This window comes from Electrophorus electricus, chromosome 4 (assembly GCF_013358815.1).
Source record: "Electrophorus electricus isolate fEleEle1 chromosome 4, fEleEle1.pri, whole genome shotgun sequence".
Taxonomy (NCBI): domain Eukaryota; kingdom Metazoa; phylum Chordata; class Actinopteri; order Gymnotiformes; family Gymnotidae; genus Electrophorus; species Electrophorus electricus.
Window position 1 is genome coordinate 8,099,767 of NC_049538.1, and position 18,203 is coordinate 8,117,969.

General features: G+C 49.3%; 1 protein-coding gene across 2 annotated transcripts in view; it reads right to left on the minus strand.

Annotated features, from left to right (window-relative positions):
• Positions 1-18,203, minus strand: part of LOC113577240 (ubiquitin-conjugating enzyme E2 E2-like) — a 29,698-nt gene that overhangs the window by 2,922 nt on the left and 8,573 nt on the right. For both annotated transcript variants that reach the window (XM_035524876.1, XM_035524875.1), the window contains exons 4-5: positions 3,213-3,345; positions 505-652 (exon numbers count right to left, since the gene is read on the minus strand). In XM_035524876.1, the coding sequence (XP_035380769.1) occupies positions 505-652; positions 3,213-3,345 (281 nt within the window). The remainder of the gene's footprint in view (positions 1-504; positions 653-3,212; positions 3,346-18,203) is intronic.

Consider the following 18,203-nt stretch of genomic DNA (forward strand, 5'->3'; position numbering starts at 1 on the left):
AGTGCTATAACACCTTTGGAATGCTAATTTGACCTTTCGTCAGGTGTATTCCACAAGCATAGCACACACTGTTCAACGACGCCGTTTCTAACAAAAAGTGAGCATGGCGATTCAATTTTATTACTTATCCTTGGCTCCTTTATTAGGTGCCCATTCCATATAGCTACGTGCGCATATTGGAAATGACACATGGTCTGGGTGTACTGGTGGGACATTCTGGGTGCCCTTGTAGGACACCCAGAACTGATAGACGGGAGATGGGAAAGCAAAGCCAGTAGTCATTGATGTACTGGACAATGGCAAGCCTCTTAACAGTCTGTTTACTTTTTTTGTATATGAACACTTTGTAGCCATTGTAGCTCAACTTGTAGCTTTACTCCAGGTCACCAAGTTTTAAACGGCCGGATGACCGTTTTTTGTTTTTTTTTGATATGCTAAAAAAAAAGATGCACACAACACGATGAGGAAGAAACCATTGGGGTTGTAGAGAGGTGTGTGTCTTACCAGGGTTGCAGTCTGTGAGGAGGGAGCAGATCGACAGCAGCACCTTGGAGATGGTGAGGGCGGGGCTCCAGTTGTCCTTCAGGATGTCCAGGCAGATCACACCCTGACTGTTGATGTTGCAGTGGTAGATCCGCGTGCGGAACGTCACCTTGGGACAATACAAGGGGCCACACGTTACTCAGGGCCTGTCTCGCTGCTCTACTAGCTCACCTGATAGCGCAGGTAGCGCATGGCGCTAGCAACATCAAGGTCATGGATTCAGTGCCCAAGCAAGACAGACATTACAGTCACAGTGAAAAGTATACGAGCTGCTCTGGATAAGAGCGTCGGCCAAGGGTCGTAAATGTAAATGAGGCCACATGTCACTCAGGGCGTTGGTAAGTCCAATCACCGAAATGCCCATAAAGAACCTCAGGCCAAGTGCTATTTGTCATAGCAGAAGGCAGGGGTCAGGGGTCGACTGGCTTGCGTGTTGTCACAGTACCAGACGCCTTGAGCTCCACAGGGACATCTGTTACCGAAACGCTCTGCTTTGGAGCCAAACATAGCAGTGTCGGTTGGGTTGTGAGGGCTCCCATTGCTGTGGCAGAAAGTCCCACCTAACCTTTACAAACACCTGGAGTAGCTGCCTACACTGAACATAACCTACATAGCTAACAAAGCACAGACATCCAGTCTGTTACAATACACCATAATAACAAAAACGTATATTAAGTGATGAATTTGAGTCTGCCCTTTAAGAAGTCCGCCAGAGTCATCTGATCAATTTAAGAGAACAGGTGGTACCATCATGGAACAAATGTTTCATCTATTAAGCATGGTCTACACACTGCCTGCATCATGACCAATTAGTTTTGTGTTGGACAGTTATTTAACAAACGCATACAAATTCCTATTTGAAATCATCATTCACAGAAAACAACCAGCCCCAACACCACCTTCATGACCAACCTCTTAAGGTCAGACAGCCATGGTTCTTCCGGGTTCTTCCTGGTTCTCCATGTCTAATTTAAGTCTAAAAGAACATCCTGATTGGGAGTTTAATGAGGAGATCTGCAGCTTGGAGGAAACTCAAGAACATGGTTAAATATTTACCAAACTCAAGCATATGCCTACCCCAGCACTCTCTCCGCTCAACAACAAGCAAAAAGAACAACCTCAGGTTGAGAGTGAGAGTGTGTGCATGCGCATGTGAGAGAGAACAAAAAAACACTGGTGTCCTACATCCAAGTCTTCTACTTAGCCATGATCATTTCAGGAACCTCAAAAAACATGGTCACCCTTTCCATGCACAGTGGCAGACCACATCACACATGACCTGCCTTTGTTCACTACTCGGACCTTAACTGACCTTGAGAGCATCTGCACCATGTTTGATCTAGACTCAAGGCTTGAATTTTGACTCACTCCCACCACTTGTTAAATAAAGACGGGAAGAGAACAGAGGTGTTTATTGACTGCGCTGATGAACTGTTTCAGACAGACTGGAACCTGAACGTTGCCAGAACGTTGCTGGAAACAGCGTATGAAGTAGCTCTCTGTCCTTCTGCCTTTAAGCCTTCTGTCTTGGGATTTCCCGATCCCTCTGAGGCAGGAGGCCATAGTAGAGGCAGACAGGGGGTGGGGGGGTGTGTGGCTGCAGTACACGGCTGACACGACTGGGGTGCATGGCTGCCGTGACACGCGAGGTCCGAGGCTGATCTCAGAACAGGTTCTCCATGTGCAGGGGACAGGGGCCTGAGCGTGCGGTCTGGGCGGGACTTGGCCACGGCCGCAGGTGCGCAGGGAAAAACCGTGGTATCAGAGCGAGCGTTACTGCTACCTCACAGCGGGGGGAGGGGGAAGACCAGAGAGTTCAGCTCCAGTTGGTAGCCACAGCAAAGGAGAAAGGAGGGCAGCTGGCTGCCAGAACAGCCATTAAAACGGCCCAGTGCAAGGCCTACAGTGCGCCCGCAGAGGTCGTGACCTGCTGGAACTCGCTGCGTGCTCTCTACAGCAGGTTTTTTTAAGACACATTCTGATGGGTCCATTGAGACCTCACACTCACACTCACACTCAGACGTGCACACATCCACAAAAATCCACACGCACGCATGCATACCCGAAATCCCAAACGTGCGCATGTACATACAAAACCCTACATGTTACGCGCGTGCACGCGCCCACGCACACACGCACGTGCACACATGCACACACGCGCCCACGCACACACACATGCACTGAGCTAAGTGTGTTAATACTGAAAGTTTTTACAAGAACCAATTTGAGAGCACTAAAATGGGAAACGTGCAGTTGAAGAGGCATTCTGGGATAGGGGAGGACGGAAGACAAAACGCTTCGTCAACACTCCTCAGTCGGGCCAAAGTAAACCCACCGATGACTCCAGGTGTCTGAACCTGCGAAGTCTAAAAATAGGGGAATGTTTACATGTGGTGTGTCCCACAAACAAAAGGTGCACAAAATAAATCTTTAAAAACAAAACAAAAACAAAAAAAAAAAAAAAAAAAAAAAACACCCATCAGGCAACATTCCTGTTAAATCTCTCACACGCGCACACACACAGGCACGCACGTGCTTGCTCACTTGAACAGACATACAAAATGGGGAGTCGATCTCTACATGCAAAAATAAAATCCTCCACAACTGAGCGGAGCCTTAACCAAATTCCTACGCAAGCATCTGTGTGCACCAGGGGTCCCCAGACGTACCTTGGGAGGTTTAAAGGGGTAGTCTGGAGTGAAGGCGATGTCGAGGAAGAAGACCCCTCCCTCATACACAGACCCCGGAGGGCCCAGGATGGTCGACCTCCACTCATAGATGTTGTCTCCTTTTGGGCCGGCGCTGAAAAAACGAAACATGCCGTCGGTCAGTTTGGCATCTCACGAGTTCAAAGCAGACAGCACCGGGGTGGTTGAGACAAAGTCTGGTTGCCATTTTGGCTTTCGGAGGCTACGTCGTCAGAAGGAGGCTAGGAGGGAACACAGCCTCGAGGATTACAGGCACTGACAAACAAGCAGAATGATTCACGCAGGAAATGAGCTCGTTTAGGTCTTGAGGGTGAAATTAAAGGAGATTAAACTCTTGCTTTTAGCCTGCGTGATCAGCACTTCCTGTTTGGGTTCCGTTATCGTACTGCTTATAACCAAATGCGCAACCACATTTGTCCTATTTTGACATCCAGTCTGGCTAGGACTGCAGCACACACACTGCGAACTAACCAAGCTGCCATGTTGTTGGATAACGACGATCATTTAATGGAATCGGTTTAGGAAGATTTTAGAAGAACATTTAAAAGAAGACAGCACACAAATTCCACACATTAAGCAAACAAGAGATAGCTGTCAATCATACCTTGACAATCACACCAGCCTGATCATGAAACGCTCCTGTGCACAAGCACGTGTGCACACACACACACACACACACACACACACACAAACACGGCAGCTCTGTCCAGCATGATGCCACTGTGCTCAGTGTGAGGTTAAGACTGAGCCAGCTGCCTGTCCCCTTTCCTGGGTCTAGCGACCACATCTGAACTCTCCCTCAACCACTTCCTCTCACTCTCTCCCTATAGAACCCCCCCCAGCTCACCCCACCCCACCCCACCCCACCCCAATCTCTCTCACACACATTCAAACATCTTTACTGGCATGAACTGTAACTAACAAGTGTTGCCAAAGTGATAGTAGTATTAATATTAAAAGAGAACTGGGAAGAAAGAAAATAGAAAAAAATAAAACACACACACACACACACACACACACACACACACACACACACACACACACACACACAAATATTATATATACCTTGGAGTAGTTTAAGATGTTTTGTTTTCTAAGAATGTGGCAGAGGCAGTTATGAATATATTGTGCTGTTATTTTAACACATTCCAACTAAACATCTCTCCTAAACGCACACACGCATACAATTTCTTATCATTTCCTCATTTAAAAGTGGAACGCATGTTTTTAATGAGTTTAAGAAACCTCTTGCAAGATTTACTGTACACATGTGGTGCATGAGCAGGGAAGGGCTGCTGTGTTTCGGTGTGTCCTGAGCTGTACTGACCGACTGACAGTATTCCTTGGAATGCCCTTTACCTCTCTCTCTCGCTCTCTCTCATTTAATTCAGTATGCTTTACTGAAGCTGAACATAATTCATTTGCAGTGTTGCCAAAACAATATTAATGCAACACCAGTGGTCACAATACTAAGAAAAATAAGGACTCCCGCATGTAATGCATATGAAAAGATTAGCATAAAATGATACTCATCAACATGAGAGAAGTAAGGATGACAAAGATAAAGAATAAATAAGTTATTTTATAAAGGTGTTTACGAACAGGGTGTGTTTGTGTGGGCCTACTCATTCTCTCATGTCATGGCAGGCAGATATACATCACCCAGCTAATAGGCCGGGCAGTGTGCCAGGGCTACACAGCTAAAGTTGGGGTGGATCATCTCAAATTTTGTGAAGTTAATTTGGCACATTTTGGCCAAACATTTTACAGTCAGAAAGAGCCGTGTCTATGCAGTGTCTCTGCTTTCTGGGCAGACGTGATTTCTTTTATCAGACCGTCAGTTTGTTCGCCGTGTCTGTCCTTTGTCAGCATGGTTCTGTGTTTAATATCCATCACTGGGAGCAGGTAGTGGTTGTAGGCCAGACAGCACTGCATTTTGCTTCAGGCAAGTGTTCGCCTACTCTAATGAGTGATGTAGTTTTGTTTATGTAGTGTTAGAAATTGGTTTGGTCTTAGTGGCCCTTAGTGTTTGTTAAAGTGTTTCTCTGCTCGGCTCTGGGCAATGTGGGGCTTTGTAGGGGTCTCGGTCTCTCTCTCTCTCTCTCTCTCTCTCTCTCTCGGTCTCTCTCTCCCTCTCTCTCTCCCTCTCTCTCTCTCTCCCTCCATCTTTGTCCCTCTGTCTGAGAGTGCGGAACAGAGAGAAGAGAGGCAAGCAAGGGAAAAGAGAAAAGAAAAACAGGAAAAAAGAGTGAGACGAAAGAAAGTGGCAGAGAGAGAGAGAAGGAAAGCTGAAAAAAGAAAACGGAAGTAACGGGGGGGCGTGTGCTCGGTTTGTGAGAGGAGGCATCAAACCTATCGGAGAAAGTGCTCATGTGTGACAGAAGATTGCTTGTGAAGCAGCGGTGCTCAGCGGCGGGTGGGCGCGCCTTGCAAAAGAGGGAAGAGCGCCTTGCCGCTCCTTTCTCCCCACGCTGACATGACTTACTGTTTCGAGGTGAACTGGAAATGCCAAAGTGCCGGGGGGGAGGGGAAGAGCTCGGGGCAGCGTGACGGCCGGCCTGGGAGCGGGGGGTGAAGGGAGAAGCGCTCAGAACGGCGTGACGGCTGGCCCGGTGGGGGGAGGGGAAGAGCTCGGAGCGGCGTGACGGCCGGCTCGGGCGGGGGTGGCGTGAGGGGGGAGCTCGGAACGGCGTGACGGCTGGCCCGGGGCTGCCTGCGTTACTGGCCACAGCCATTTTACTGACAGCGCATCTGGAGATGCTTCGAGATGGCAGACACCGTCGCTCCCATTCACTGTGTGTGTGTGTGTGTGTGTGTGTGTGTGTGTGTGTTCTCTCTCTAGCAGAAGCAGGGATTCTGCCAGGGTCAGGCCCTGGGCTTGCTGATCACTTTCTAAAAGGCTAGCACTGATGAAAGTCTAATGGTCCTGCAATAAAACACCACTGCTCCCAACTGACTGCACTCAAACGCACACAGACGACTCTGAGCTCCTGAAAGGTCTACTTTTCTCTGATCCTAAAAGCTGCTTCTTTTCCCAGACATCCTTGCAGCCATGCAGCTCAAATAGGCAATGCCTTGTTTAACATAGCCTCTCTGCTACCACGGCCATGACACGTGCTTGGTCCAAAGCCCCTCGGGGCATCAGCTAACTGGTCAGGGGGTCAGGGCAGGGCATGATGCATGTGGACATACCACAGCAGCATTTATGGAAAAATTAATCTGAGCCATACAGTTGAACCTCGACGTTCTCGAGTTTAACTGATCAGCACGGATCTGATTATTTGCAAGTTTTCCATGAATAATTAAAAGGGAATTTATTTATTTATTTTCTTAAAACAAATTTTTTTTTTGAAGTTTTGCTGCCTACTATGGAAAATCCCAGATGATGTGTAGACTACAAAAAGAAGTAAATGCAGAAAATACATGCATTATTAAGCTATTTTAATGATTTACTACCATAAATATAGATTTTTTTAATTTTTAAAAAAAGTTTCAGTGCACTAAAGAACTGTGGACTATGCATTCTGGCAATGCCACACTCTTTGCGTTTGTGTTAAATATGGTCAAGGGTTAAGGTTTGGGGGAGAGGGTTAAGGTTTGCCAAGGTTTGGGGCATAGGGCCCCCATAAAAGAAGAAAAATCGTGAGGGCCGACCGTAGGCCAGTAGTTATAAGTTATATCAGCCGATAGTTATAAAACCAAAAACAGATCGGTCCTTTAATGTCATGAGTGAGGGTGTGAGGCAAAAGTTAGAAGGCAATGTAAAACCAGTAAACTCACTCCCTTTAGCTCGCTCACACGCACACACGGCAGTGTTCCTGTTGAATGGGGCCAGTTCTGAGCCTTTTCCTGTGTGAGGACTAGAAACCCTGCAGATAGTAGCGCCCTTGTGTGGCCGGGCAGCAGGGTGACGGTGGTGGGCAGTAATGGGTGGGGAGACCCCTCCCCCTCCCTCTGGACACGCCCCTCTCACCCGCCATCACCTGGTCACTTCTGCCGTGACTCACCGCTATTTTTATCTCTGTGTGTGTGTGCGCGCGTGCGTGCACGAGAGACTGAGTGTGACATTGAGGAGGGCATGAAGGCAGATGCTCAGATCTCACGCTCCCTGACAGTTGAGCAGTGTGACAGGTATTCCTTTTCAATAGTATTACTTCTCATTTTGGAAGGATCTTGAGCTTAGTGCTTCAACTTGCACCCCCCCACCAAACCCCTCGTCCCTTGATGACCCACCCAACCCTGCGTCACACACCCCAAACCCTCGTGCCTCGATTACCCACCCGACCCTGCGTCACACACCCCAAACCCTCGTGCCTCGATTACCCACTCGACCCTGCGTCACACACCCCAAACCCTCGTGCCTCGATTACCCACCCGACCCTGCGTCACACACCCCAAACCCTCGTGCCTCGATTACCCACCCGACCCTGCGTCACACACCCCAAACCCTCGTGCCTCGATTACCCACTCGACCCTGTCACACACCCCAAACCCTCGTGCCTCGATTCCTTTGTCCCTCTCTGATGAAGACATTATTGTTGTTTTAACACATGAGATTGCAAGATTACACTCACTTGCTCAGGTGACAGGGGCGAGCGGCCTCTGACCGCAGCTGATATAACAGAGGAACAGAGAGGAATAAATAGGAGAGAGAATTTAAAATATATATATATATATATATTTTTTTTAAGAAAAAAGGCCATTAAATTGGATCTTTAAAAAGATGAGCCAGCAAAAAGGTGTTAAACAGTCAACGAGGGAGAGAGAGAGAGAGAGAGAGAGAGAGAGAGAGAGATAGATAAAGAAAAGCCAGAGGAGCTGGGAATCCCAGACAGAGTGAGAGAGAGCGAAAGAGAGGAAGGAAGGGGGTAAAAGACTGAGAATGCTCTGGTGAAACCCTCACGAAGCAGGCCAGATGTAGTCCGGGCTGCCATCCAGTTCTCTCCAGCAAGAATAACAAACATGCTCTCATCTAGGACTGCGTGTTACACTCCTACCTACACACACACACACACACACACACACACACACACACACACACACACACACCTCTCGCATAAGGCACAGGCAAGCAGAGTTGCTCAGTCTAAACACTGGCCTCTGAACACACGACTCCAGGGGACAAACGAACAATCAACTCCGCCTGCCCCTTCATCATCTTCATCCTCACCGGATGGCGGCCCAGAAACCAGCCCACGGGGGTCGGTCAGCACCGTCACACTTCAACAGACGTCAGTGCCTCGCGCTGACCCAGTCACCACTGAACGGGAACAAACGTTCAACTGGCTGCATTACAGCCCATGGTGAGCCGATTTACAGGCCCCAGGGACAAAGCGGAGGAAACACTCAGACTTCATTTGATTCCGAAACGTCTCACCACCTTCTACAGATATCAGTATCTCAATCTATATTTGCATCTCGCCATGTTTTGATGGAACAGGATATACTCAAGCAGGCTTTCAATTACTAATATAATCTCTCCTTGGCAGCAAACCCTAATGCCCAATGTGATCATCGCATTTTAAAAAGCACTTAAAATCAAATTTTAAAAACAACGTGTGTCTAGTCCGATGCCGAGACATGCACAATCCCTTCCACCTCATGAGCGCTCACTGCGTGTACTTTCAGAAACGCACGAAAACAAATTAGACAGTGTGCGGACCTAAAAAAACCTCCAGCATGGCAGCCACTGAAGCACTGAATCAAAGAATTAGAGCTACATGCTGCCTACACACACACACCAGCAGCCAACACAGCTTCGGTCACGTGACTAGGTGGAGAGGATGCCTTTGGCTCCACCTACATTTCCATACATACCTACAGGACAGAGGTCCTTCATCAGCTGTGTATGTATGTGTACACACACACACGCACACACGCACACACACATTTCCATACATACCTACAGGACAGAGGTCCTTCATCAGCTGTGTATGTATGTGTACACACACACACGCACACACGCACACACGCACACACACATTTCCATACATACCTACAGGACAGAGGTCCTTCATCAGCTGTGTATGTACACACACACACACACACACACACACACACACACACACACACACACACACACACACACACACACACACACACACACACACACACGTGCGCGCGCTAAACACGTTCACGCCTGCAGAAGCACAGAGATGAAAACGCCTTGCGCAGCCTCCCACCACCGCCAATCAAATCCTACCAGACGACCCGTTCTACGAGAACTCAGGACGTCACCCCGCCTGTGCCTCATACCATGGAAAGATCAGTGAGAAGGCGGCAAAGGGCACAGTGCAATTGGTGGAGAGGCGGGAGGGGGCGGGGTTTGGGTTTGCATGTGGGGGCTGGATCGCAGCAGCGCACTGCGGCTTCAATGCCCGGCAAACCCAGACAGGAGTGCTCTGCTCAGCCGGGCCAAAAAAACCCAAACAAAAAAAAAAAAACAACAAAAAACAAAGTGACCTTCAAGAGTTCTAGTAAAATCGATACTGCAATACAGGAACCTTTTGGCGAGCCTGTTCACCCATCCCACCACTTCTGTGCAAGTCGTTTTTCACCCATCACTACTAAACAAAAAGGTGACAATTACTTTTTACAATCTATTCAACGGCTGTTATAAATGACTGGAACAAGGTGCGATCTTGGACGCTTCGGGTTTACGAGCGTTTTATATGAGGTCTGGTAGCATATATTCAATCTGTCTGCATTCAGCCTGAACCGACAGCGGCTGGTGGTTTTCCGGAGCAGCCACGGTGGTACAGGTGAGGATAATCACATGGATGTTGCCTGGTTAAGGAGCGGCGACTAAATAGGCCTGGCATAGTGAACTGGGCTAGCGATCCCGTGGGGTTACTGCAGAGACGCCGGTTTATCCGCAGTCCCAAACAATACATCAGCCAGGCAAGGCCTGTGGGGAAGACCTCATTGGAATGCTTGAGAATGTATACCGAGCGTAAACGTGCACACGCACACACGCGCACACGCACTCCATAAAGGCAAGGAGGTTATACAAGCTTATTCCATGCTCCTGCAGTGGCCTAACACCATTCATTCTCTCTGGGCCGAGTGCTAACTGGATTAGGCCCTCCGCCCCTGCAGTAAGGCATGGGCCGGCTGAGCCAGGATCAGCAGCTCCCTGACATAACAAGGACATTCACGCTTGAAGACACGAACGGAAAGCTGGTCTGAAACCAGCAGCCAGAGCCAACATGGACCGCCGGGACAAACTTGGAAAACGCACTCTATAAGCTTTAACGACCGCGGGGGGGGGGGGAATCCATCCCCCTGTCTCTGTAGAGGACTTTGGGGGGCAATGACAACGACCACAACAGCCAGATGATGGGCTTTAACGAAAGCCCAGATTCTACCTGCAAGACTGTAACCTATGCATCACAGTGATCTGCAGATCTTTAGAGCTGAACTAAGCCTACAGTTCAAGATCACTGCTGAAACAGAGCCTAGCAAGTCCTGACTGCTGCTCAGTAGCAGGATTTCTATCCACCAAGTTTTTGCGACTTTTGAAAAAGATCAAAATTCATCCATATATGTTGCAAAAAGTTTTTTACGCTAGGATGAGCTAGAAAACTCAGGATATAAAATCACGGTAGCCTACGTAAGTTTTCACATAACCATAGTAGATAGCTTCACATTTTTTTCCCGCCAACACTTCATAAATGCGCATAATGTGGAATGTTTGGATGCAAACGTGGCTAGTGGAAACCCTGGCCTCTCTGACTCTGTCCTTTAATTAACCTGCAGAGCTCACTGCTCTAAGCCTGCGGGGTTGGGGGAGGGGGAACACTGGACATGTCCAGTGGGGAGGGCGGGGACGCGGACGTGGCTCTGTGTCATGACGTGGGATTATGGGTATGCGTAGCACGCAGAGGTTTGTGGAGGGGCAGACATACGAAATCTCAATGGCCCGTCATGAATCTGTGTGTCGCGTAGACTGGAGCAGTGCCAAGCTGGACATTCAGTAGTGACCGGGAAGAACTCGAAGATAATCTTGCAATAAATGATCGAGTATCGTATAAACTGCGAGATTCTTCGTGAGCGCATACGAAACCTCCATCCACGGTCGCGACACCCAAACTTCGCTAACAAGCGGGATCACGGCGCAGCGCGGGGCTGAGGGTAAATCCTGGCTACTACACAACACCGCTCCCTACTGGCTAGGTATACTGGAGGCAGACTGTGTAGGTTATGCGCCTGCACGTACACACTGTGCAGAGTCATGCTCTCATTTCTTTGCAGAAGTGTAAGTGAGGTGTTTTGGACGGCTGTGCTGGCAGGAATCCAGAGAGCTCGGGGTGGGTGGGGCCTGGGGGCTGTGCAAGGTGGAGTGGGCTTGGTGGCAGAAGAGAGGAGGCTCCCCAAAGCCTGGATTTTGTGCTACACACACGACAAAGAAACAAGAGAAGCACACACAGAAGTTCATCAGAACAGTGGACTAGGAGAAAAGGAAAGGCCTCTCAGACCCTCGCCCCACAACCCTGCTGTACAGCCCACAACCTCTGACCTTTGGATGAGCAGCAAACCAATTGTAACAAGTCCCTGCTGGCTCGGGAGCAGTCGCCTAGCAACCTCTCCTAGGGGGGGCGAGGGGTTGGGGGTGGGGAAGGGATGTGCCATCCCCGTTTTTGCCGCAGGCGAGGATTTCCATGGAAACGACACTGAACGGCAACACAACAGGACAGGTCTGCCAGAGGGTGCCACCATGCCAGGATCGCCAGGGTAACAGCACGGGTCCCTTCCGTTAACAACAACAATGTCTCCAATCAGGTTCATCCCACTTGCCAGACTACGAAACTCTCGAAACTTTACGACTCTCCAAAATTCTCCTAAACAACACAACCCTTTGAAGAGTTGATGTTTGGGATTTGGGGGGACTGATAGCACCAAATTTCAAACTCTCACCGTAAAAAGCTTATTTGTTGGGGGAGGGGTTGAGCCTTCCGGGAGTGGCAGAAACCTTCACACCGAAGATTTCCATATGACATTTTACCATTGGCCATGTCGAGCAATTAGGTGAACAGAGCTCACAGAGTCAGCGCCCGTCTGGTCTCGTCTCCACGTCCTCCGCGAGTCGAGCGGACGCTTCGTAATGATGATGCTGGCATTTCTTCTGAAAGCGGTCACGAGCACCAGCTCGCCGCGAGTGCCATCGCCATGCACGGCAAAGGTAGTTCATTAACACTGACGGCACAGGCGGCAATAAAACGAGGCAGGTGGAGTGTGGGGGGGGATGAGAGGAAAAGCAAAGCCCAGTACTGCTGCGTGTGCTCCGTCTTCCAACGGGAGCGCATACGAAACTTGGCTTCTTCCAGCCACGGTCGCGACACCCAAACTTCGCTAACAAGCGGGATCACGGCGCAGCGCGGGGCTGAGGGTAAATCCTGGCTACTACACAACACCGCTCCCTACTGGCTATGTATACTGGAGGCAGACTGTGTAGGTTATGCGCCTGCACGTACACACTGTGCAGAGTCATGCTCTCATTTCTTTGCAGAAGTACAAGCGAGGTGTTTTGGAGCTGGACAGGCTCCACAGCCGCAACGGAACTATCCGCCATCCAAGCGCGCGACTCTGGTGGCATGCGCATCATCAGTTTACACATCTATACCAGCGTGCAAAGCATCTGGTTCAAAGTTCAAAAGCCGTGCGTTTCGGCTCGTCAGCAAATACCCCAAACTCACCCTTGTGGTCAATTAGTTTTTGGCAACGCACCCTTTCTCAGGGGAAGCTGCTAACAGGGGGTAAAAGTACAGCCAATGCTTCTTTGTGTGCATGTGTGTGTGTTTCAGTGAAGCAGGCAGCTGATGACTGCAGCATACGCCCTCCTCTCAGCTAAAGCACGCATCATGATCACTTGGGCCACGTGTCAGGAGTCTTCCAGGAGTTAGTGTAGATGAACGTGTCGGCGACGTGTCACGCCTCCGGACCTTGACGGGTCACGTTTTAATCTGCCTGCTGTTAGTGGAGCATCTTCATGCATTTTAGGCACCGACACATACTGTGAGTAAAAAAAAAAAAAGTCTCCCATTTACCAAGAAGAAAAAAAAAAGAGAAAGAATTGGAGACAAAACGCCAACCCGGGCTTTGTCCAAGTCTCTTCTCGGCTGGCTTGTTCGGTTACTTCCACCCCAATGGCCTTATGCAACTGCTGAATAGGACGGTAATCAAATATTACAGGTCGAGTTACACCAAAAGCCACAGTAAATCCAAACATGTTCCACAGCCCTTGGCTTGACATGGGCTCTGGTAATGCTGTGAAAGCAGCACACACTGCTACTGAGCATGGACGAGGGTGGAGGGGTCCAACATCCTCCGACATGAGAGCAATCCGTGGGCCCAAGGACGTGGAGCAGAGTGCTGGCGGAGGAGGGAACGCTGCAGGGGTCCGTCCGTGACCCCGGGCCCCCTCTGCCAGGCTTTGGCTGAGCTCCCTCAACCCCAGTGCCCTGTATGCAATCTAAGGGGGGGGGGGGGGAAAGGATGGGAGAGAGAGAGAGAGAGAGAGTTAGAGAGATAGATAGAGAGAGAGAGAGAGAGAGAGATATGCCTGGAAAAGACCAGCAGTTCCCAGCAGGAGATCTGATAAACGCCCTGTCTGCAGGTCTCTCTACAGGGTTCTCTCTCATTCCATTCTCGTGTAGTCTCCCTTGGGGGTGGGGAGGGGTTGAGGGGTGTTGCCTCACATGGCATGCAAGCTGAATAAAATCTTTGACGTGGGCCGATAACGGCAATATTGATCCAGCGGGGCGGGGGGGGGGCAGATTCGAACATCGCTCAGAAATTGAGACGGGCAAAGTGTGGAAGGCGAACCGTTCCAGCTGGTGGGGAGGGACAGCCGCGGCTGACGCAGCCCGGTCGCCGCCCCGCTCGACTCCGAACACGTTCGCGGCCGAGACGCGAACAAGCAACGCGAGACCATCCGTCACCCTAATGGGACAGTCGCACAGCATAATGTCCTATTGCTAAACAACACGGGACACACAGAGAGCATAACCTTATGAATGAAATGAAGGGGACTGCTGTGTGTCATCTGTCTGTATAAATAAATTGCAGCCATGTTGGTAATGCGACACAGCAAGCAAAGGGAAATCCAGCCCAGAGTCTACTACTGTAAACAGCAAAACATGCGTGGGTCGAGACGGGGCGTAGGAGCAACTGCTTGAGCGAATCAAAATTAGAAGTCAATTCTGTGATTTTTTTTTTTTTAAGGTGTGGTCCGGATTTGCCCTCAAGCTGGAGGTGAAGAAGAAATACGTCAGTCCAGTCCTGTTCTGTAGCGCTCCAGGCGAAGGGAACAGTACAAACATTGACTTCTTGAAATGGGGAACGTGACATCGCTTTAATTCGGCTATGTGGTCATCCTCTGTAGCTGGTTACTGCTGAAGAAACTGAAGGCATCTACAAAGATGCTGCTTCAAGAGTAGGTGCACGTTTGCTACAGTTTATGACTTAACTCCTTGGAGGCTCACTGTCGACTACACCAGTAATACTACAGTTTGCTCTCCCAGTGTCAGTAGGACCCAAATGCTTGGTACTGTAGATCCAGGAGTGGTAGACCAACATGAGCTCCTACGCTTGAGGTTTTACTCCAGTCGACACTCCGTCAATGATCTGTTGATAAAAGTTGAAGTGAGACTTGGCTCCAACTTGCAGAACTTCTGTTCTATGAAACGTATTAACAACATGAAAACTAAACACACAAATACACCGGCTGCTACACACACCTACTCAGTAGAGAAAGCCCCTGTGCATACAAAATGCAGGTTTAAGCGGTACAAATAAAAGAGTTACAGCAATACAACAAGCTCTGACTCTCAAACATGCATCAGCTCCGTCATGCCAGTACAGAAGCGCTTCCCCAGCCAACCATCACTCTCATGCCATCACTCCTTTCTAATTCACGCAACTGGTGCAACAGCCTAGAGGAGACACGATATCCTGGAGGGCCGCGCTCCCAGTCTTCCCGAGGAGACCGGGTGTGCGCGTTTGTGTGCTTTCAGCGCTGTGGCCAATCCTGCCTGTGCGTGGTGGGTGGAGGAGGCCAGCTGAGGGCATAGTGAGCTGAAAAGGGCACATTAAGAATTTAAGAGCCACCATGAAATGGATCAGGGGAATGGACTGTGAAACCTGGGTGTGCATAGAGACAATGAGAGAGAGAGAGAGAGAGAGAGAGCGAGAGAGAGAGAGAGAGATAGAGAGCCAGATGGAGAGGGAGGAAGGGAGGGAGGGAGAGAGAGAGAAAGAAAGAGAGAGAGAGAGAGACAGAAGCTCTCAGCAGGGGGTGGGGTGGGGGGGGGGACTTTGCACTCCTTGCTGTTAGCTAAAGAGGGAACACCTTCTCTTGACAATTTTACCAGAAGCCACAGGAGACACATAAGCAGTCCAGCACCACACCGAGCGTCCTTCTGTGGAATTCTTAAATATGATTTCAGTATTCGTGTCGAGACACAGAAATGCCATGACAATTATACACGGTTACACACAAAATGAACGCATGCTTGGAGTTATTTGATTCCATTTTGGATTAAGGAAGGGAATTTGAAGGGAATTCAACAGTTCCATTTTCGTTTCTGATCAGTTCTCTTCTACACGTCCAAACAGCCGGATGTGCTACAGTGCAACTCTGACGGCATTTTCCTTTCCTGAAATATACAGAACATCTTCAAAAGGTCAAAGTCTAATATTTAATCAAACCATTTATCTGACATGCGATATGGAACCCATCAGGCCTGTAGTGCTTATTGTGTTCAATCTTCTCAGGGCCAGTTGTCCTATGAGGTCTATTATAATGCCTTACAACGCCACCGTGAGCAGCTTCTGCTTGCAGTAGAAGGGAGAAGAGGAAGAGGGATGATGATCTTCATCAAACGCAGCATCCCACCACAAAGCACACCCCTCCGCCCGAACGATCCCAGCACACGCTCTAAGCCACGGAAGACGACCGCTCTGACCCAAGGCGCCAACGGGAAGCGCCGTCCCATCTCCCTCACTCGGCCCTTAATCCTCTCCTTCGACGGGCCGTCCAATCACGTGTCTAGGCCAGCTCGCCGCAGGTGAGGCGAGGGAAAGCAAAAGGAAATCAAAGGGAAGCGAGCGAGAGCCCGGCACACCAGAGGGGCCGCCGCCTCGGACCTGGACCGCAGCAGAGGAGCGAGTGTGAGTCTGAGTGACGGAGAGAGAAATTCCAGCCCTGCTGAGACCTATTGATTCAGTAGCGCTGCTGTTTGAAAAACACACTTAAAAACTCATTCTAGGGGAGAGAGTGCGAGGGAAAGTGGAAGAAAAAAAGAACAGGGGAAGAGAGTGAAAACGAGGGAGAGCGAGAGGGAGCGAGAAAAAGAAGGAAAGAGAGCAAGCAAGAAGAAGAAGAGAGAGAGAGAGAGAGACGCGGCTTACTGCACAATGCTGTACGAGGCGTCTGCCAATAACAAGCTATTTAATAACAGTTCTAAAGGCATCAGAAACACACTAGAGCTTTTACAGCTAAGTGCCCCTTTACCTCAGAGGTCTAGTCTGCTTCACACACACCAACACACCACCGCTGAAAGGAGAGGTGTTGCTGAATCGCTCATACAGGTGTTGCTGAACAGCGCGCCGCCTGTCCAGTGGGCCACGGTCATGCGCTCTCTCTCAACACTGTTAACCCTGGCCTTCCCCTTGGCTAGCCAACCCGATCAGTCCTGCATGCACACACACAGACGCTCGCGCGCACTCGCACAGAGTGGCTTCTTCGGCACACTGGCAGCCTGCTCTGAGCATTTGGTCATCTGAAGTGATGGAACAGGAAGAGTTGCAAATGAACGAGGGAGCATATTGAGAGTGAAGAAGACATTAACTCCAGAGTGTTCTTTCCCCAAGCAGCAGGAGGACACAAGAGTCGGACCGGGGACCAGCGATGCGACTCGGACCCCGAGACACAGGGACTCGTTTATGGAGGGCAACCATCAGCGAACAATTTTCAAAATGGTGAAGAACAACTCATCACTGCTGGGTACATGTTCGTAACGCTGAGCCTAAATGTGGAGAAACAGACTGGACCTGCATAAAGATGGGACACATGCCCGTTAAAAGAACGCATTATCCTCCATCGCTGTCAGAACACCAGCACGTCGCAAATTAATTACTCACCGGGTTTTATTCAGCGAAAAACGCGGCTCAAAAAAACCCCACTGACATTATGTTTAATGACTCTCACAAAATATTTTGATCTGTAGGAACAAGCGTTAGAGAGCTGTTGTTCATTTTTGGCCAAGAAAATGGTGTGCCTTGGCAATGACTAACTGATGTAAGACATGCTTTCTGAAAGAAGGACAAATAAAAATATGGAAATTAAATGTTTATTAAATGTTCCTATTATTTGTTTTGGCCGATCCTGTTTTATTTTTGAATTGAGTACACCGTGTCTCACAGTGTGAGGCATTTTCAAAAAGAAAATCGTGATGTCATTTGTGTCAGCTGTTATGAAAAGCTCACTAATTCAGAATTTGTATTTAGATCACTGGAATAGAACGGCAAGCGATTGTAATGCCATATTAAACAGAAGACAAGTTTTGACATGACGGCCCCTGTGCCTGGTGAATATCAGCTACAATACACACTCCTCCGCTTCCCATCGCTCAAAATAAAGTAGCCAAATATAATCTTTTTGTAAATACACAGTCATCAAGGAGGCCGATAAGACAGCTGTACCCCGAGGAGCTGGCTATGTGCTTGTATGCGCACGTGTGCAAATCACTGTGCATGTGGGACTGTGATTTCATGCATTTGGAAGGAGGGAGGTGTTTGCTGTGGTCGGTGGAGTGCCGTATTTCGTGTGTGTGTGTGTGTGTATGTTGCGGGGGGGTTTACACAAGCGCATGTACGAATGCGCCCGCTCTTTCATGCATGCGTGTCAGTGGGGGGTGGCTGTATCGGGAAGCGAGAGAGGAAGTTAGTAGT